Source organism: Corella eumyota, chromosome 2 (genome assembly GCF_963082875.1).
Source record: "Corella eumyota chromosome 2, kaCorEumy4.1, whole genome shotgun sequence".
In the NCBI taxonomy this organism is placed as follows: domain Eukaryota; kingdom Metazoa; phylum Chordata; class Ascidiacea; order Phlebobranchia; family Corellidae; genus Corella; species Corella eumyota.
The window spans coordinates 13,340,594-13,362,736 of record NC_137491.1 but is presented as its reverse complement, the minus strand read 5'-3'; the positions used below and the strand labels follow the sequence as shown (position 1 = coordinate 13,362,736).

Here is a 22,143-nt window from a genome sequence, read left to right as displayed (position 1 = left end):
AGAAAGATTAGCACCAATACAGAAAACAATAAATAGAAAAACAAGTATTTAGAAAAACAAAAATTAAAAAAAGTTACAAAGGTTTTATTATTTGCAAGGAACATATCCGTGACTAAATAAAAAAAATATATAGTGTTTTCATATATAAACAAATGGTGTAAAATTTTATTTAATTATATGATGACCTAACATTGTTGTTTAAAATCTCATTAAAATAATAATTATTGGCAGTTGTGTTTGTGTTTAAAGCCAAACTAAACTTGTTAAGCCCGCCTGTTTTAAAAGGGTCTAGCACAAGAACATATGTAAAAAAGGACACGCTCTCATCTACATTGTCAACGTAAGGTAGTTTTGCAACAGGTTGAAACCCATTTGATTTATAAAAGTTAGCGGCTCTTTCACTATGTGTTACCACCACAACCAACGGATCGATTCGTTTATTGGGTACATTTTTGGAAATCAGTTTAGGTTTTAGGGTTTGAGAGTTTACTCGTAGAGCATTAAAGCTAAATTTCGTTTTGCGCAATATTTCTCTTTTAAACGTTGTAGAATTTGAATAAGAACATTCGGTGATATCAGATAATTTACAAAACAGTCCTACCGACAACCTTCGCATTAACTTTTTTTCTGGGTGTTTATGAACATCTCGAAATCTATTCTCTTGTAATTTAATCTCTGAGACGGGTTGGTCGCTTTGTTGTTTGACCCAGTATTGTTTCATTAAATTTATTGCATGTTTGTAGACTGCCGAACCCAAGCCCCTTGACGTGTAATCAGGTTTAAGCGCACAAAAAAATCCATTCCAAGCTGGAATTTTGGCACCTATTAATTTTTGACCTATTTTACTAGATTCCCATGCTTCATATCTGTTCAATTATAAAATCTTTTTGTTACTAATTTACTTTGTCTCCATTAAGAAATTTTAGAAAAGTACAAAAATGTGTAAAAATTAAAAAACTTTACCTTTTAACACGTCGAAATCCTTCTGCTGATATAGAAGCAAGGTTATACTTTTGGTATGCTTTCCAATAAAGTTCGTCATCAGCTGTTGCCCAACCACGACCGTCTAATGCAGGTGGTACTAAAACTACTCCACCAACTACCTTTAACTTGCTTTCCAAAGCTTCGACGCCATTATTATTTATCTCATGTGCTCTCACAGCCAATAAAATCCCTTGATTGCTTTCCACAGTAACCTCATAGTTGGCGTCCAAATATGCCCGCAAGAATTTGTCACGTTTCGATTCATCTGGTACCATGTATTTATAAAGGGGATAGTGACGAAACGATTGGACGTAACATTCTCGAATAATTTTCCAGTCCTCTGGTGACGTTGTTAAAGTTATATTACATTTTCTGCAAAAAGTTAAAACAAGTTGAATAATACAATGAAAAATAATTTAGAAATAATTTTAGATTTTAAATATTTCTGAATATCTTAGTAAATGATCAAAAAGTTCATACCCAATCGAAGTCATATTTTTTTCGGAGCAAATATTTGACTGAACTCAAAATGAATAAAAATTATTGTTGTAGTAATTCTAATTTTTAACTTTAAACTAAAAATCTTTAACTTGTGATCAAACGAGAATCCAACTAACATTATATAGCTTAATGTGTCAAAGAAAAAAATAAAAACCTTCTTCTATGAATTGCTTCCTCTCTTTATTCAAATTTTATGAATTAAATAAAAAAGAGAATAATATTAACTAAATTTATTTAAGATAAAACTTTCACAAACAATTTCCATCTTTATCAAAACTTTTATATTTGATTAAGATAGCTTATTATCTAATGTTTTTTTTTACTAAATAGTGTAAACACAACGAAACCATTTGTTATCTAGCGAAGAAATGTACTTAAAAATATATATATATATATATACACCATAATTTTAATCTGAATTAAATTTAATTTTAATAATTGAAAAAAATGTAATAAATATGGAAGAATTTTTTTTAGTTTTACCTAATAAAGAAACTTGCCTCAATCTGTTTCCGCCGTAGAGTTTATATATTAAGATTACGTCACAAATATTTTGCACATATCGCACTGGGAGTTTGAAATGGAAAGTTTTTCTATTATATCAAAATGTATTTACGTATTACTAACGTTTTTACTACAAATTATTTTTCCATCACGTATGTAATTCAGATCTCATTATGACGTACATTTTACGATTTTTGGTATTGCTAGTATAATAAAAAATATTAAAATCCATTTTTATGTCTTGTGATTTAATTATATTTAAAAATATTGATATTATACGCATTATTGAAATCTACGTATTTAAAAAAAACATTTTTATTTTACGCATTTTTTAGAATTAGTGATAATAAAGATTTAAACGAAAATAAAAATTTATTTGGAAATAAAACTTTTCTTTTCAAACCTGTTCTAATCAAAACTTGTTTTTTTTAATTTTTTAAATATTAAAATAGAATTAGATAAACAAAATAATTTATCTTGTTTACAACAAAATTATTGTAAGCAAATATTGACTCGTTTTGTTTTAAGTTATAAAGTCAACAATTTACTTCCTTTTTATTGATTGTTATTAAACAATGCAGATAAAAATGCCTACGCTTATGTCAAGTTTAATTTTCTCGTGTCGCTATTCCAAAAGTAAAAAGAAATTACGAATCATTATAAACTTAAGTGAAGACTAGATTAATATTAAAGTAAAGTATAAAAATTATTTTAAGGTATATGAGTTCTACTTCTATAATATATAAGGTGTAAAAAAGTGTGTTATGTAGGTAATCCAAAGTAATTTTTGCGTTTTTTAGTAAGGGAGTTTAGAGGGTGTTTCATGATAACGTAATTTTTAGCGTAAACAACACAACAACCAAACGTATCTCGTGAGTACCTCACACATGGAGACAACCTTTAAAACATCTGTTTTGTGGTTTATAAGTTTATTAGTTTTTTGAAAATTTGACGTTATGATTGACTGCCTATGATTAAGATTGTGTTATTAAATTGAAAAAAAAACTAGCATCAATATATAATAGGCAGTCTTAGTTTAATGTATATAGAACACTTTTGCTGAAAGCTGTTTTTGTTTCAATAATGTTATTTTTTTAAATTGTAATTGCTTTAATAAACTTTATTAGATAAAAATTACAAAAAAACAAAAACAAAATATAAGTAATACACTTTACGAAAAAAATGTATTCACAAAAATAGATATACCAATTGTAGTTAAGAGTGTATTTTAGTGCCTGCAAACCGAGTCGCGTTTTATTAAACGTTGAACGGCATACAACTTGTCTTTACTTCATTTAACGTAGATAGTGTTTCTTTAACCTTATTTAGTGTAATGTCGCTGCTCATTGCTCTTTCCACAATCGCAACCTTGCCTGTTTTAAATGGATCTAGCAGCAGAACGTGGGCATAAAATGGAGCGTAATTTTCCACGTCGTCGAAGTATTGCAACCTTGCAATTGAATTAAATCCGTTTGATTGGTGAAAGTGTGCAGAACGTTCACTGTGACTAATGACGACAACTAAGGGCCATGGGTCTTCCGAAATAGTGTTTTTAACTTCGTCTTTTGTTTGTTGGGTAGTGTCGTTATTTACTCCTAGATTTTTCAAAACGATGTCAGTACGCAACGGTTTATGACTTAATAACGATAGTTTATGAAAGCGAGCGACATTTTTCATTAGTTTATCGATCGATTTTTTCTGATCCAAGTTCGATAAAACTGACGCTGAATACCTTCTTTGTGGTGCATTTTGGGTGCTTGATGACGTCACTTCTATGTCGTCTACCGAAATAAATGTGGGGCGTTTTTTCGGTAGCTGTTTATTAACCCAATACTGTGCCATAAGTCGGATAGCTTCTTTGTAGACCGCTGTACCGAGGCCCTTCGATGTATATTGTGGCAATATAGCACAAAAAAAACCGTTCCACACCGGAATTCTGGCTTTTGCTACTTTTTTGCAGACGTGCTTGTTTTCCCAAGATTCATATCTGAAACATATTTTTTTTAATACATATTCTTTAAAATATACTATTATTGATAATACAATATAAAGTTTTAATTAAAAAAAATAACCCACTCCTAAAACATGAAGACAGTTTAAATAAACATATGCATAGGCTGTTAGAAAAATAAACTGTAGTATACTGAAATATAAATGATTTTAAAATTCCATTGATATAAAAATTTTACCGCTTTAAATGTTGAGCACCAGTTATAATCCACATAAATTAAATAGTTAATACAACAAATCAGCTTTTAAATTTTATTGAATGATGATTAAGTGTTGAATTCGGAAAATGGTTAACTATTTACCTTTTAACTCTTTCTAAACCTTTTTTCGAAATTTCACCGAGCCCATGGGCTTCATAGGCTTTAAAGTAGGGCTCGTCATCAGCAATTGCCCACCCACAACCGTCGCTAGATGGAGGTACAAACACGACACCGCCCACAACTTTTAAAGTATGATTACTACTTTTAGGGTCTGTGAGTTTGTTGTCGGTATAATGTTTAATATCAATTGACCTGATTGCTAATAAAATTCCCTCACCGCTTCCTACAGTAACCTCATAGTTGGCGTCCAAATATGCCCGCAAGAACTTGTCACGTTTCGATTCATCTGGTACCATATATTTATAAAGGGGATAGTGACGAAACGACTGAACGTAACATTCTCGAATAATTTTCCAATCTTCCGGTGATGTTGTAAGCTCAATTTTAGAGTACCTGAAAATAAAAATGCATTATTTTGCGAAGCTTTGGTTTAAACCTTTTTATAAATTAAATTCTAAAACAATGCGTTTTAAATTCTCGCATAGATTCTATAAAAATACAAAGCTTAAGTTTTATAATTTATTTAAGTTTATGATCAAAAACTAATATTTAGTTTTTTTACTTGTTTTTTTCCATTTTCAATCGTTTTACCTTTTTCTATATTATTTATTACCAATAAATCATTAAAACCTTGAAAAACAATACTTTTGTAACTTTTCGTACATACTAATTAAGTCACACCAATTACTTTTAAAAACTTAATTAAGATTTTCAACTATCTTTATTTTGTAAAAAAAATACCTAACTACTTAAGCACTAGCAGTTTGTGTTGTGAATGTTTTCGGTTTATGAAAAGCCCTTCTCGTTTTATTTTTAAGGAAAAAAGTTCGTAACGAATCTGCGTAAAATTGATGTTAAACAAACTACCTTTTTCTTTTTTTCATTGTATAATGTATAACTTACAACGCTTAAAAATTTGGCTGATGACAATCTAAGATATAACCTTTATAATTTAAATTTGTTTATCTTTATGTTCATGGATATTATTTAGCATTTAGTTTATTTAAACTTATTTTTTTTTAATTTAATATAATGCTAATTGCAAATTATACTGAATATCAGCCAGTGATTGCTTTGTTACATTTATTTAGTTTATTATTTGTATTATCACGTTTGGAAAACTATGCTAAAAATCCAATCAATCGATATAATATTCGTGTAGAGTTGATTTTTAAGTGTATTACGTTTAGTGTATGTATAGCAAATTAATAAAAAGGTAGATAACAATTAACTACCATCTATAACTTAATATATTTTTTACTAAACAGTTACATTCAAAATCAATTTAAAGAAGCCCATTTTAAAAAACAACATTTTTTTTTTATAAAATTAAATTAAATGATTATTGAAAGGGCGTGTCAACGAAGTTAAATAATATTAACAAAAAAATTTATAAAATGCCGGCTGTATAAATAACACGTTGGGTCAAAAATATATTATGTGCGAATTATTGAAATAGATAGCCACATGAACCGGTATGGAATTTTGTTTGCGATTTTGGTTCTCTTTGATGAGAGTTCAAATGGCGAGTTTTTAATCCCGTCAGTATAAACAAATGGGGATATCGCGTGCTTTTTGCTATCTCTTTAACCTGCTGAATAGAGATGTTCTTTCACTGACCATTTTTTGCTAACTCCTTTACTATTCGTTTCTGTTAAAAGAACTTACCTAAGCAAAAGTGTCAAAATTACTGAGGGTTGTTAATTAGGGGATTACCTAGAAATATGTGAAATTTGGTTAGGAAATAACAATTAAGGTATTTTTTTAGTTTGTTTGGTCTGTTATAATATAACCAACTTAGTGTCAGTTGTCGTATTTAACATATTAAACATTTCCCTGGCATTACTAAATTTTTTAATTTTTTTAAATCACATTAAATTTAATTTTTTTACGAACTTAATTTATTTTACATAATTTTACAGCATCTTTTTATATTTTGACAAGGACACTTCACCATAATTGCCGCAAAATTAGACTCGGTCTCCAGTCTACTGTATGTCGAAGCATTCTTTATTGTATGCTAACTAAAACAACGTAAGTAATCCCTTTAACCTCCAAACACTAAAAATTCTAATTTAAACGGTAAATTTTCTGCACTCGGTTGTTATCTCGCCGTTAAAGAGTTAGGTAGCGATTAGATTTTATTTGTAGTTTTTTTGTCCCGTTTGCATGTAATAGGTTTGGTCAACAAACTTAACGGCCCATTTTAAAACTTAAAAGTTTTTTTTAAAGAAAAGTACATTAACTATACAGTAAGAAGCTGTGTGAAAACGTTTTAATAACATTTTATAAGGCTTACGTTATTAATTAGGTAAAGGTAAAATAATTTAGACATTATCTTGAAAGATAATTTATTGACAATTTTTTATTTTTTTCTTAATTTTATTAAAAAATGAAAATTTTTCAATACACAAGTTTGTTTTATTTAATAGACGTTTTTTTATTATTTAGGTAAGCTATAAAATAAAAATTATTTAAAACTCCCCATATCGATGCAATTAAATCAAGCGTGATATATTTTGACCATTATTTACGGTTTAAAAAAACGTAATCCTTGCAAAGGTTTGCTTTTAGAGATTTTAAAATTTTTAGGAATCTAGTTATAATGCCATTACTAAAACCTTACCTGTCAAAATACGGGTAATTAATTAAAAATAATCTTAGGATCAATATATAGACACCGACTTAACATTTACCTACTTTAAATGCTAACTTGAGTGTAATCTACTTGAATTGGGTTATAACGAAAATGTGAAAAAAATAAAAAATATTTTTTTTGTTAGTATTACTTTAACTTAGGTAGCGTTTTTAACCAAAAATGGTTCGTTGCAAATAAATCGTTTTACACGCTTTATAACTGTTTTATTGTTTACAGTTAATAGTATTAACATTTAGCTTGGAGATTAATTTAAGATTGTTACACTGTCTAGGTTTTAATTGTAGGAGGTCTACAATAATATTTTAAAATATATCTTATAAATTCCTTTGGCGTAACATTTAACTAAGTAAACAACATTTTTTTGGTTAATTTAATTTATTTTAGATACATAGTATATACTCTTTTAAAGGATATAAATTTACCAAAAACTGCATTGCTAATTACTTAATAAAATATGTGATAAGCAGCTGTCAAGATTATATCTTACTGATAAAATAGTAACAAGCTCCCATTAAATTAAGATTAGCCTTCTAAAATATCATTGGTATTAAATGTTGAAAAACAACTGTAAATTTGGAATTTTTTTGATCTTTTAAACCCTTTCGTCGGTTTTTGACGACATCTGCAACCCTTATTTTATTTATTTACCTTGGATTATTGTACATAATCCTTAGACTACAAAAAACATCTTAAAACATTTTTTGGATAACGGAAAAAGCTTAATAATAAGTCGATTGTGAATACGTGCTTGATTTCAGATCTGATACAGATCGCTATGCTTCATTTTGGTTTTTATTGTTAATGTTTTCAGGATGCAATGTAATTAGTGTGGATTAAAACAAAAGAAATTCTTGTAAAATGTAGTGTTGTTATTCTCTGCGGCTTAATCTGGCACTAAAAAAAACAAAAATAAACAAAATTATTATATTTTATCTTTATTCTTTACTGTTATATTTTATCCTTATTCTTAACAAATTCTTTTACTCAATATATTTTTTAATAAAAAGGCGTGGTTGACACATCTTTGTAGATTTAAAAAGCTAGACTTGCAAATAAATTTGTTAACAAATTATTTCTAAAAAGTAAAAAGTTTGCTAATTGTTATCACAGATATAGAGTTTTTACTTAAAAGCATAAAAAATATTTTAACCTTTCTAAAGTTACTTTTATTGTAATAATTAAATTTGAATTTCTCTCTGGAAAAAGTTTAAAAGTTCATGAGATATAGTGTAGGTAGACTATATTAGAATATTTCTTGCAATCTGTTACTTAAAAGCCTACGTACAAAATATATGACCTGTCAAAGCTAAAAACAACTTTTAGGTTTAGGGCTGCTTTTGTATATTTTTTTCTCATAAAAAGCTATGTATAAGTTAATTTTTAATGTTATATACATTACATTTTTTCTACATTTTTAAGATGTAATCTACCATTTAAAATTTGTAGTTAAAAATTAGCTTAAATTTAGTTTATATTGATCTAAATTGCATTAATTTTAAGTCTTATTTAATATAACGTGTGACTTAAATGACATTATTAAAATAGTTTTATTTAATACGGGCTAAGTTTTATAAAAAAAATATGTCTTTCATTACTAACACAAATTCATGAACTTATAAATTACTTATTTTAAAAAATAACTCTTATCAATTTATCTAAATATTTTGTTTTAATCCGTTGTCCATTTAAATCTACTGCCCGTCAAGATTTATCTGTTTAAATCGCCTAAAATTTTAAAACTATGTTGACTTTTTTATTAAGGGATTACACTTGTCCAAATAAAATCAAGGAATTACGCGTTCCTAAACCAAATCGGAAAAAGTTTAACTGTTTGCAATCTTTTAACATAAACACACAATTCTTGACATCCCACTTGCAGCATGTTTTCTCTATTTAAAACAGATACTTTGTCCATATAAATTACTACTTAACTTTAGATAAAATGAGTTTTTGTTTATACAAAAATTAAATTCTAATTTGTTTAATTTACATACTTAACAATCTTTCAACAAAACTTATACGTAAATCTAAATGTGCGCGACAAAAAATATTTAACCACAAAAAGAATTTTAATATAACAATAAATTTGTTTTAAAATTATGCTTTTTTTTAACAACAAACCTTATTCGGAGTACATGCTACTCATGTAATATTACTTGTGTATGCCTAATAATCGAAAACGTAATTTACCGGTTTTAACTGTTTATGAAAATTTTGCACCAGTTTTTAACTTGTGTGAGAATATTGTTATATTGTGTGACGACACTGTCACAAACACTAAAACTTAAAGATGGTCGCTGATTATAAAACAACAACAATATTGTAAATGAATAATTTTGATTTAACTTATTTATTTTATTTTTCTACCCTTATTTAAACGGTAGGAAATTTAAATATCATTTTTTCCAACTTTTTTTAATATTTGATTTACCATGTCAAGATATTAGAAAAACACAGTTTTACTAGTAACATATTTACTAAGTAACGCAGTTATTAAGTTTTAAGAACGGTAAGTTATAGCTTTGTAGAACGTTAAGTTTCAACCACATCCAAAATTTATTTGCTTTAGTGTTGCTAAATTATTGTATTTTTTTTAATGGGGATTAGGCCTTAACGTGTGTGTCGACAGCGTTTTGCCACCGTGGGTATTTTATAAAGTTATAAGCTTATTTATGTATTAAGTAAATCGCATTACATTTTGAACCAACATAACTTAATACACGAACATAAACTATCACATTTAAGCTGGCGTCGACTTAAATATTTTCAAAGATAAAGTCGCGAAATGTTGATGGTGACTATAATGTACTTGTTTGTGTTGATGTGGTTAATATGAGTAAACTGATATAGTAAAGTAGGCCAAAAAAGTTTTATCGATTATTTTACGTGCGCGATAAACCGGTTTAAATTTATCATAAAATTAAGTGGCGACCCTTAAAAAAATGCTATATTTTCCTATATAATTTGAACAAATTTACCAACGGAAAACCGATCTAATAAGTTTATTAATCTTCGTTGTTTTGTTTCGACTTCTTTGTAAATAACAGGAAATTGTTTAAATTTACCACAGTGTTTAGTCTACGGATAATTTCTTAAATAAATAAACTCGGGTATCTGTTACTTTTTGACCTTCTTAATTTGCTTAACCATAATAGATAAAAAAAAAAATATACGATTTTATTATGAATATAAAGTTAAAAATTATTTAAAAATATATATTTTATTAAGATTTTTAACTTGTTTATTGTCTAATTTAAAGTTTTACCCATTTAAAAATAAAGATCTAAAAGTGAATAGTGTTGGTGTCTTCTATGTTTTAAATGTAAGGTTTCAAATTTCTAAATGTGAATCCATTGCAATTGCTTTGACTTAATATTTAAAAAAATTACGTGTAATGGGCCCAAGTCATTTTCATATTAAGTGTTTTTAAAATTTAAGATGGGTTCTTAAATTCACAAAACTTGATGTTGACTTGACTATATGGCCTTTTGAAAATGTTTCACTACGTTTCGAAGGTCTTTTTAAAAAATGCACTTTCATCAATTCAAATTCAATTATTTGTCAAACAGCATTTTATATTCAAAAAGTGTAATAACCATGACCTTATTATCAGTTTGGCCAATTTTCTTTTATCGTTTCAAAAAAAAACATTTATAGTTAATAGTTGTGAAATATTATGTTAACTTCACCCTGCCACCTACTGGATTATTAATATTCACCAACGTTACATTCCCTAATTTTAATTTTCATTTCAGTCAATTGATGATAAGCGTTTACAGTGGCTTTTGTTGGATATACCCAGTAGGCATTTATTTAAAGTTTAAAAAATACCAATATACAATTTTTTGTTTTTACCTATTAAAGGAAAACTCAACAGAAAAATAAGGCCATCTAATATGTTTTTTTTAACTCTACTGAGTTTAAAACTGTGAATAAAAATATTATTTTTGTGTCTGTAATATGCCCAATTCGATGTTTCGAACTTCGACAGCAAACCCTTTATGACGTCACCGGGTTGTACGCGAATTTGTTAGCTATACGTTATGATGCGGTCAAAAGCTGTTCTATAGTTGTACGAGTTTTCTAGAAAAGTTAAACTATTATAAAAACGTTTATAAGCTTCGTAACGGATAGTTCTACATTGCACTAGTGTTTTTATTCGTTTAAATGCAGCAAAAAAATTTTTTTGCCAATTACAAACTTGTTTTATTGCCAGACTGCTAAACGCAAACTGTGTGATATCTGCGTTTAGCTGTTAAAAGAAATTGTATATGCCAATGCCACTGTGTGTTTGTATGTAAAAACTATGATAAAACAGGCCAAATTATTTGTTGATTTTCACAAAATTCGCTTATAATGAGTAATGCAATATTTTGTACATTTCTATCGAGACAAACCACATTGAATAAAGAGTTTTTAAAAAAACAATGTTCTTGTATATAAATGCATGTTTAAAATCTAAAATTTCGTTGCAACTTAGACTCTCTTTTTTAGTTGTCAGAGTGTTTTTAAATTAACACGAACAGATGCTCAGTTTTTTGTAAAACAACACTACTCCCATCATGTTATTTGTAATTTAGGCCTCCCAAACCGGTTTAAATGCGAAGGATTGTAATTGTCCATAAGGAACAATTTAAGTTTTTAACATCATTTTGAATTGCAGCAATAGACATTACTATATGGTTTACAGAATATCTTAAAAGGCTTTTAACAATTACTCCAAAGGTTTAAATTTGCGACTTATTTTTTTTGCCTTTTATACAACAATACCAATTTTTAAGCGTTTAGTTACAGAATAGAAACTACCACATTTTATAGCGTTGTTTTACTAACATAATTTTTTGTATTGCTACATTTGTTTAATCTAAAACAGTTAAATGTTAACTCTTGCAACATACCTAAAAACTTTATTTTTGCTTATTTAAACAAATAAAAACACTTGTGCAATGTAGAAATATTCTTGGGAAAGGTTATAAACGTTTTTATAATAGTTGTCATAAAGGGTTTGTCGTAAAAGTTCAAAACATCGAAAATATTAGACGTTAATAGACGTTATAAAGGGTTTGTCGTAAAAGTTCAAAACATCGAATCAGGCTTATTATAAGCCCGAAAATATTTTTAATTAGTGTTTTAAACTTAGTACAGTTAAAAAAAAACATATTAGCTGGCCTTTTTTTCTGTTGATTTCCCCTTTAAACAGAGTATTTTTTGGAGTGGCGAAACAGACCTGAAAAAAGAGCAACTTTAGCGACAGTATGCCTTTTTCCGAGTCCACCTAAAAGGGCATTATAATGAGATCAAAATCAATGGCATTCCTAGGTATTGACTGCCTCGTTAAGGTGTATTCAAGGTAAATATTTGTAAAGTTTTACAAATATATTTCAAAAATTACAACTTTCTGGATTATAAACTAATACCAATATATTTTCTATTTTTAATAAAAATTTTTGCGTATTAAAGTGTCAAAATACTAGAATAATAGAATTCTTGTTAAATTTTTAGGTGCCAATGTTGGAAATTTTTGTAAATCAAAATATTCGTGTTTTTTCTTATACCTGTAATGCATTTTTAAGACCCATTTTGGCCTCCATGAATCGGAAAAATGACGTAACAATCCGGTTAAATCAGTTGAACTACCTGTGTTTATATATAAACGTTGGGCCAAGCATGTTACTAGTAAGTTTTTGTACGGTGTCACTTGGGGTATCTATGATTGCAGCGAAAATCAACAAAAACTGTCGTTTGTTGTTTTGATTCACTATAGCGATTTCAAACCAGTTTATTAAACCAGTTTTTAGACAAAAATCGTAAGTTAAACAAGGATTAGTTAATTCGAGTTTAACTCGACTTTAGTGACATCAAAAAAATAAAAATTTAATCACCGTGTTAAATATGCGCTAATATGTTTATCCTCAGTTTTGAATCGTATTGCGGTTAAAACTCTCACGCTGTTGTAATAGAACTTTTTAGATCAGTTATTATTAGAAGTGACAGTTATCGAAGTATATAGTTACAATTTTGGAGAACTTCATGTAAAATAGTTTTTTGCTGATATAAAAGTTTAGTGTTAGTTCGCTAAAAAGTTACCCGCCGATTGAATTGGTTATGTAGAATTACCAAATTTATTGTTATACTTATTTTGGTTGTTTATTTGGTTCAATTGTTTAATTTGATTTGACCCCGTTTACCGACTCCATTTGTTACTATTGGTTTGTTATTTTGTTTAAGTTTTATTTATAAACGACACGATGTTAACAGTAATACTTTTATTGTAATACGGCAAAACACTTACACAGTTTGATTAAAAGTTACATAACAAGATCAGCTAGATTGCTTAACTGTTGGCACTCTACAACTACAACTAGTATTAACCTTTAATCACGCCGGGAAATAGCCATTTGTAGAGTTACTTGATTTATGGTTATACTTATTTTGATGGTTTTTTTGGTTTAATTGTTTAATATGATTCGACTCCCTTTACCGATTCCATTTTTATTATTATTATAAGGTTTGGTATTTTGTTTAAGACTTATTTATAAACGACAAGACGGTAACAGTAATACTTTTATTGTAATACGGAAAAACACTTACACGGTTTGATTAAAAGTTACGTTACAAGATCAGCTAGATTGCTAAATTGACGTTACGGTTATAATACGGTTTGTAGGTCCCCTAATATTTCAAGATGTGACGATGACCAACTATCGGTAGATTTGTGAAGAAAGTTTAAATTGTTTCAGTATTTATAGTAAAACCAAGAGGCTATAAAAGTTTGTTCATTATAAAGCCGTTGGCCTTCTACGTACAGGTTACGTGGCTAATTTTCGTTAAGGGCGATTTTAGTGTGCATTGTTTAAAGTTGACGCCCGTTGTAACAAGAATAATTGTTGTACGTGTCCGGTCAATGACATTAAACTAGCTTGAACTTAGAATTGATTGTAATAGTCTTTTTACAATTGATTTTACACTAATAAAATGAAAAATATGTAATAGTTTTGTTTGTTACGGGTAAATTTTATACCAAGTTTTTTGGTCTATTACTGATTAAATATCATTATATAAAAACGCCTTTTACACAGGTATGCAATAATTAATAAATAAATTTTTTATTTATTTTATTATGTCAAATTTTTTAAAAAAGACTTAAAAAACATTTTTAAGCGCACACTACACTAAAATATGTTGTTCAATTATCGTTTTATTAAGTCGCAACTACTTAGCTAAAAGCATAACTTATTTTCTACATATATGTAAGAATTTTTCTTCCAATAAAAATAACCTTGATAAAAAGGTTAATAAATAACGTTTTTACATTTGTGGCTCGCCTTTATTTAAACATAGCCCGATTAATAACTATTTCTGAATATCTAGATTTTATATTTATACATTGAACTTTTAAATAATAATATTTATGGCTGGAAATCTTAAATTTCGAAACAATCTGAGATTTCGAACCATAATAATAAAACTGACAATAACAATATGTTTCGAAATCTAAAATTTCGAACCATAATAAAACTGACAATAACAATTTGTTTCAAAATCTAAGATTTTATAACCACATTTATTTGATAAATAAATATGGTTTGAAATTATTTAACTGTTTTTAAAATGAATCTTTATTGTGTAAATCTAAAATTTTGAACCATAAAAAAACTTGAATATTTTATTAAAAAGTGTGTTTTTCTACTATAACAAATTAATTAAAAGTCGCTCGTAAAAAAATAGTTGACTAACCAAAACAAAGATAAATGTATACTTGTTTTTTAATAAACATATTTTAACAAAAACAATGTGCTTTACATAAAAAAAAAACTACTTTCTATGATAAATTTAAATATCTATAAAACTACAGCACAAAGCCTAGTTATTATTATATTAACACGATATCTTATTTAAATAACTAACGTCCCTAATTACTATTTGTTTAAATTTCTATGACACTGTATTCAGGTTTCAGTCCTCTTTCTCCAACAACATTTTTTTGGGCTTCATTTAATAAGTTTTCCAACTGTCGATTATCGTTATCGTAGGAAATCGGATTAATATAACTTTTTTGTTTAACACGAATATAGTCTCCAAATTTTACCTAAAATAATGAAATCAAACAGAATTAATATATATAAAAATGATAAACTGTTTGCCCGAGTCAATCGTTATTGTAAAATAATATATTTTTATTTATTATATTACCTTAGGTTTTAATACACAACAAATTATGCATTTGATTTGTTTAAGATAAATTCAATATTATAGTAAAAGGAAAATATTTTTTTTAAAGTAAAATCCTACCTCTCCCCATGAAAACTTTGAACAGTATTCTTGGTTTTCTGTTTTCAGTTTAATTCTACTTACCCAGGGCTTTAAATCAAATTGATTATAACTTGTAATACATCTAAATTTACAAAAGATAATTTGTTAGTCATAAATTTGGTCACGATTAAAAACAATCATTATTACAAAAAGTTATTTACTTTTTTTCAATTTTCTTTAACTTTTTTTTTAATTGGTGAACATTTTTTTGCATACGAGCATTTCCGTACTTTTCAATCTAAAAATATTTAATTTATTTTAGTTTATGGATTTGTTTTAAATCATTTTAAAGTTTATTAGTGTACACACAAAAATACCTTGTGATTAAGAGTTTTGTTAAAATGTTGATATAATTTAGTATCTAGAAAATTCCATAATCTAATTTTATCTTTCATCGAATCTCCTAAATTTCTTCGGGCTGAATTTTGTCTGACTTTTAACTTCAAATACAAGATTTCTTCCATTGATTCAATACAGAGAAGCTCTTTAGAATTTAACATAATCACAATTAGCTAGGTTAAAGGTATTAAAAATTTCGCATCTGTTTACTTGTTTGCATGTCGATAGAATTTAGAATTTTATTTTAGATCTGAAGAAGAGTTTACAGTTGACAGAAGATACATTTATTTAAAATCAAGCCATTCATTTTTTGCTTTTACTACTTATTGATAATATTGTTGTTGCTATATTATATAATTATTAATGTTAACTCCTCAATTTTACCTTGAAGTAAAATAAGGGATTCGTCCAATCGTTCAGTAATAAGGACCAGATCAAACCACAACTCAGTTTGCCGAATTACTGACTCAGCATAGCTCGATGAAGTGTCATCAATGTCAAATCCTAATTGCAAATAACAAATATTACATTTTTATTTTTAGTTTTCAAAAAACTAATACATGCGCGTAGTATTTTAACATAAAAATTAAGGTTTATCTATACTGTTATTTAAGATATATGCAAACGATTGCATAAGTTTACGTATTTAAAAAAACCAAAAGAATTTTTCTTTTACTTCTACGTTACAATTTTAAGCAAAATTTGTTTAGAAATGTCAAATATAAACTTAACTTATACTTATTTAGGTAAATAAATAAAGGGAAAATATTTTAAAAGGCAATAAACTAAGTATCAATTTTAAGCATACCTAGATCAAATGCCATATAGTTTCTCGCTATAAAATGCCATGGTGTTGATTTATTAAAATAAATATCGGGATTATCCAAAAACTCTTTTAAGTTATCAGGACGTGAAACATTAGCAAACCACTCTGAATATGGCAAGGATCGAAAAAATGCAAAACCAGACTCAAAATTTTCGACTGGGTCTCTTAGAATAGTAATACTCCTTGAACCAGCACGAATTACTTTTTGTACATCTTTGTGGCTATATCTATAGTAAGCAAAAGGAAAAGGTTATTTTGATGTGAAACCATTAATTAAGTGATTTGTAAAAATTTATTATCATTTTAGAGGGCTCTTTGGCATTTTAAATATTTTAAGTAAATCTTGTTATTAAGACAACCAATCAAAAAGAAACCGAGACGAGTCGCATTTATATTAACACAGGAATTCCATCTATTTAATTTCATATGTTCAAGTTACTTTAACTTAATCCTTTACAATATCAGTTGCAAGAAATTGAACGCTAGTTAGACATTTTGTTACTGTGCGTAAGATTCAGGTGTCAAAATCTAAATTGTGCATTAAAATTACCTAAAATGATGGCAGAGGATGTCGTATTTAGGCAGTTGTGGATCAATTATTCTGTTGTTAAACTTAGCCGGATAGCCCCCTAATTCCCACCTTCTTTTTGGGGGTAATCCGACAACCAGTTTGTGTTTTTCAGCGTATCGTAGCAATATGTTTGTTACTGTCGTACTTGCTTTTATATACATACAAAAACACATCAGTTATTAGTAAAATGTTACGTTTTTTTGCCATTTTGTTTTTAATAATGACCAATGCCCTTTTTAAAAATATTTGTTTTTATTGTTAACCCATAAAACCTAAAAAATTTGTAAAACTATTTAAAAACGCTGTAGACTAATACATTTTTAAAGTTTGTTTTCTTACCAGTTTTGTGTGTTTTTAAAAAGACAAGTCCTTTTCCTGGTGTGCATTTTGCATAATTTTGTTTAAACGAGTACAAATCACTTTGATTCTCTAAAGATTAAAAATTAAATTTTAGGTTTTTTTAATGTTAAGGGGGTAAATAGTGTGAAACTTTATTTTTACATATTAAAAACACCATTCATAAATTAAAAAGATAAACAAATAAAAAAATATGCAAATTTAAGATTAATATTATTTTCTTTAATTACCATTGCTTTTATCTGTTCGAAAACGTTCTTGATAAACAAACAAATGTTGTCTTCTTACTTTTCTTGTTTTATTTAAAGAACTTTCACTTTTCCAAAATACCTTAAAAATACATAACAAATGCTATACCTACTTTGCTGAATACATTGTCGCTTGACGCTATTTAATTTTTAGCTTTTGTTAATATTTATGTAAAATATACAAGTAAAAAAGGCAGTCATTGGCAATAAACTATATACATAAATATCTATATACATAAATATTTGAAAAAACTTTATCTTTAAATACTGACCTGATTTAGATTGATAAATGCAACAATACTTAATATCAAGCCTAGTGTTCTAACATTTCTTTTAGAACCATAACATATTCTCATACTTGTGTTGTACAATCTCCATTAATATAACTAAAACACTATAAAATTGAAAGAAAATTTTTTACTATAATTTTACCTTACCGAGTTATATATGTATATGGCAATCTCTATATTAGCATCTAACGCCCCGGGCTATTTTCTACAACAATTATTTTTAAAACACCTAGTGCTCATTATTTTAATTACGTTCTATATGTAATTCCACTATTAACAACAGTTAACATAGTATTAAAAAGTTAAATAAGATTTTATTTCATCGAAAAAACTGTAAACTATATAATTAATACGTAAATTGTGGCTTATACAGATCTAGAATTTTAAGAGACGTTTTTATAAAATTTTAAATCGTAGGCATTTTATTAAGACACACACATCAGTTATAAGTTTTAAATAAAATATTTTTTACATTTGTTTTAAAATGAGTATAGAACACAATAATAATCTTTACGTTTTTAAGTCTCCAAAAATCAAAGATTGTTAATTTTTTTACTTCAAAACAAAATTAATTTTGTTTAGCAAGCAATGTAATATTTAAAACAATATGTGACAACATTTAAAAAAAAGCAGTAAATGTAATCAATTGTTTTAAGCTTTATTTAATTTATTACATTTAAGAGGTTTAAAATGATAACCAATATGGTGGCTGAGTGCAAAGAAACTACTGATGTGCTGTTAGGGTTATAAATAAAATCACACGACTCTGTTGGTAGGCAGCATGACTTGTTGCGCAGAAAATGTCCAATATCGCGTTTAAATCTTAATGAAGGAAGCGTTGGTTGAGGAGGTATTGGGTCCTACAGAAAAAATAAAATCAAGGGTAAGTTTTCTCATAGTTTTAGGTTGGACGTATTTTTTAATATTATTTGTTTACAACAAATTTATCCGTATTATTCATTTATATTGATTAATATGCATTAACATTATAAGTTATTTGTATAAATATATATTGAACATCGTTTTTTTTATAATTATTCGCTTTACACTTTAAAAAAAGGTTAAGCAATTAACCGATTTGAAGCGGGTTAAAAGATGTGCTACATTTCCTGGTGGTTTTAAACAACGCTTAAATGATTCATAAAAAAATTAAAAGTTAAAATTTGAAATATTCACATTTCACTTTTTTAAATATACTACTTTAACTCGAAATATTAAAAAATTTAAATAATAATGCGATTTTGACCAATTAAAATATTTTTGTTTAACTTCAAGTTACCGGTATTAGTTTGATATACTATTAACATGACTAAAAAAATTAAATGGTTGTACTTGTCTTTTAAATTTAAAAAATGCATTTACAAAATTGGACTGGTTAGGTCATGGGTTGGCGTAAGTAATAAAATGCGTGACAATAAACGCGCCGTACATGGCCTAAAACAATTTTGCTATGCTTTAGATATGAACATTTAGTAATAACTGATAGCTTAAAAAATTACTGTATTGTTTTTCGAAGGACATGGTTTAATTAGTCGTGAACACCCTTGTGTTTCTCTGACATAATCTGGTGATGGTGTTCCACGAAAGCAGCCAATCATATATGGAAAATCGTCAGTCACGTGATACCTGCTCAACATATTAAAAATGTTATAGTTTTGCAAAGGCTAGACAAAAGTTAATAAAGATAATATTTTTATATTTTTATAATTAAATGCTTATAATTAGCTTTTTAATTAGCCAGCCTTTTTTGTTTTTTTTAACGGATTGTTTTGTCGGTATTTCTTCTATTTGTCAATCATGCCAGTATTTTAATAAATTAAAAAAGAAAACTGTGGGTACAACATTTCTTAGTTATCTTTTAAATTTAACCTTTTAAGTAACTTAAATTTAATATAAAGTAAAAAAACGTTATTTTTTATACCTATAATTCCCGTAACGATCAACGCGCCCATGACATTGGTCTAAATCGGCAGAAGTTACTTTTTTACCAGTTACATCAAATGGACCGTAAATTGGCAAGCCATCCAAAGCGACACCTAAAGGCAATTGATATATAAACTTAATTGATAGGTCATTTAATTTAATAAAAATGCAGTTATCTTATTAATGTCTTTCGATCAAACGATTTTACTAAATATTAAAATCTTAAGAATTTGTAAAGCCATTTTTTTAATAAAAACATTTTGTTTTATTTACAAAATTAAAAATACACACGAACAAAGAAACCCTACCTATAAATTGTGATGCTTCGCACACGAACTTAAACAAACACAGGGGAGGAACGTTGTAATAATATACACCATTTGCATCTATCTGTCCCCAACAAGCATCAAATCTATTCAACGTTGCATCACCTAAAATACCCATAATTTTGTTTTACCCATAATTTTGTTTGTAACTAGAAAATTATTTTATGATGACAATTTAAAACATTTTTTTTGGGGTTAAACTATAAAGATTTACGTTACAAAAACACTTTAAATAGTTGAGTGGCAAAACTTCACAGATTGAAAAAAGATGTAACTTAAACATGTAAAATACTTTTTATAATGGTAAATCATAACAGCGTTTACCTGCGTCACAGCAGTCTGGTGTAAATGAATTAAAAATGGGAACGCCGTTTTTAGCCACTCCTATTACACCTTGTGGCAAATGATAAAAATCATCGTCAGCAAGTAAATTCGGATCCAGAGGAATTAAAAAATTGTAATCTTGGGCCCTTTTTTCTTCAGTGACCATGCCTTTAAATATATAAATAGGTTAGGTTCGTAAAACAGTTATTAATATAACTTTTTATATCAATACATCGCATAACATAAATGCCAGCGAATACAAAAGAGGTAATTTAAATATTAAGTTTTAGTTCTTTTAAATCTAATAAAATAAAAAAAACATAAGACAAATTTATAGAAAAATTTTAACAAAATTTTTTTTTTTAAATACCAACTAAATGATCAGGAAGTCCATTGCTTTTAATTCGAATGTTATTGTCAATTACAGTAGCAGATACATATCCTTCTGATGTTCTTGTTTTAAACATATCTATCTCGTCTATAGTTAAGCCACTGATTATACTTAAAAGATTTATTAAACATACTTTAAAAAGCATTTTAACTTTTTTAGGTTTCTGGAACAACATAACGTTTTATAACTTAACAGGTTTTTAATTATTTTGTTATATAATATAATTACAAAATTATTTTTAATCGAATTTATTCCAAAAAAATATTATCCTAAAGGTTTATTTATTTACAAGGTTCTTCGCTGATATACCTGTTGTTCTAATATATTACAACCAAGGATTATTTCATTTACCAATAACGTCATTAGCTGACAACATCCTTTGTATTAGTCATTATTTCATATAAGGATACATTAAACAACTTAGATTATACTAAAATACAAAAAAATAATGACCAATTGAAGTTTGTATGTTTAACTCCGGAGCTTTTGTTTGTTACTTTCGCTATTTCCGTTAAATATTATATAGGCTAGCCCCTTGTTTTGTTTAGTTATTATGACTGGCGTAACCATTGGCTTTCTTTCGCGATATATGCTTAAAGTTTACCCTGTAACATCAATAATAGTAAGAGGGTACACCTTGTTTAGTGTTGTGTGTATGTTTGCGTGTTCTGGCAAAGCCTACTGCCACGTTTTAGGAAAGTACAAACGTGTTTGTATGATTTATAGAAGATGTAAATATATTAAATGATTCAGTTTAATTTTATGACATCTCGTGAAACGGGGGCATAATATTAAGTCACTTGTTATTAAATTTAATTATGTCAGAAAAAAACTATGCTATACCCAATATGACCTAAGGTTAAATTTTCAATAGGAAACCGTAGCGCTTATTTTAAATTTTAACTACTGTTTTACTTTTATAGTTTCACATTTTTTTTTGATATTTTTATTCTTAATGAGGGAAGGCCTTCCTTTACTTGTTAAATTTTCTTAATGAGGTAAGGCCTTCCTTTACTTGTTAAATTTTTTTTAATAATTTGTTAAAAGACATATTATATCCACTTTTAATGCAAGACATTTACTACGTTCGTATATTGAGAGAATAAAATCGCATTTTAGCACAAAATGAAGCCTATTCTTTACACAATCTTATGGCTTATGTATTGCTTCGCGTTATCATGGATGTTACAATTATTAATGTAATATTAATTACACTAAATAAAATATATATATTGGGGGAATATATTAAACAATACG

The 22,143-nt window shown here is 27.3% G+C and overlaps 4 protein-coding genes across 4 annotated transcripts; all 4 read right to left on the bottom strand.

Annotated features, from left to right (window-relative positions):
• Positions 1–169: 169 nt before the first annotated feature.
• On the bottom strand, positions 170–1,567 carry LOC145742455 (uncharacterized). Its single transcript, XM_082560233.1, has 3 exons — positions 1,465–1,567; positions 964–1,356; positions 170–866 (listed from the first exon to the last, which is right to left on the bottom strand). Exons 1-3 carry the CDS (start codon positions 1,476–1,478, stop codon positions 170–172), a joined length of 1,104 nt encoding a protein of 367 aa, XP_082416359.1. The 5' UTR covers positions 1,479–1,567.
• A 1,679-nt stretch (positions 1,568–3,246) lies between these two features.
• Positions 3,247–4,714, bottom strand: LOC145742454 (uncharacterized). Its single transcript, XM_082560231.1, has 2 exons — positions 4,302–4,714; positions 3,247–3,976 (listed from the first exon to the last, which is right to left on the bottom strand). Exons 1-2 carry the CDS (start codon positions 4,613–4,615, stop codon positions 3,247–3,249), a joined length of 1,044 nt encoding a protein of 347 aa, XP_082416357.1. The 5' UTR covers positions 4,616–4,714.
• Positions 4,715–14,732: 10,018 nt separating this feature from the next.
• On the bottom strand, positions 14,733–18,053 carry LOC145743194 (galactosylceramide sulfotransferase-like). Its single transcript, XM_082561109.1, has 10 exons — positions 17,905–18,053; positions 17,615–17,714; positions 17,367–17,456; positions 17,007–17,175; positions 16,439–16,683; positions 16,015–16,134; positions 15,609–15,775; positions 15,453–15,529; positions 15,271–15,373; positions 14,733–15,067 (listed from the first exon to the last, which is right to left on the bottom strand). Exons 1-10 carry the CDS (start codon positions 17,986–17,988, stop codon positions 14,906–14,908), a joined length of 1,317 nt encoding a protein of 438 aa, XP_082417235.1. The 5' UTR covers positions 17,989–18,053; the 3' UTR covers positions 14,733–14,905.
• Positions 18,054–18,354: 301 nt separating this feature from the next.
• LOC145743211 (uncharacterized) lies at positions 18,355–21,037 on the bottom strand. Its single transcript, XM_082561125.1, has 6 exons — positions 20,866–21,037; positions 20,496–20,663; positions 20,154–20,276; positions 19,844–19,958; positions 19,422–19,548; positions 18,355–18,782 (listed from the first exon to the last, which is right to left on the bottom strand). The coding sequence occupies exons 1-6, from the start codon at positions 21,029–21,031 to the stop codon at positions 18,585–18,587; spliced, it is 897 nt and encodes a 298-aa protein (XP_082417251.1). The 5' UTR covers positions 21,032–21,037; the 3' UTR covers positions 18,355–18,584.
• Positions 21,038–22,143: the final 1,106 nt, after the last annotated feature.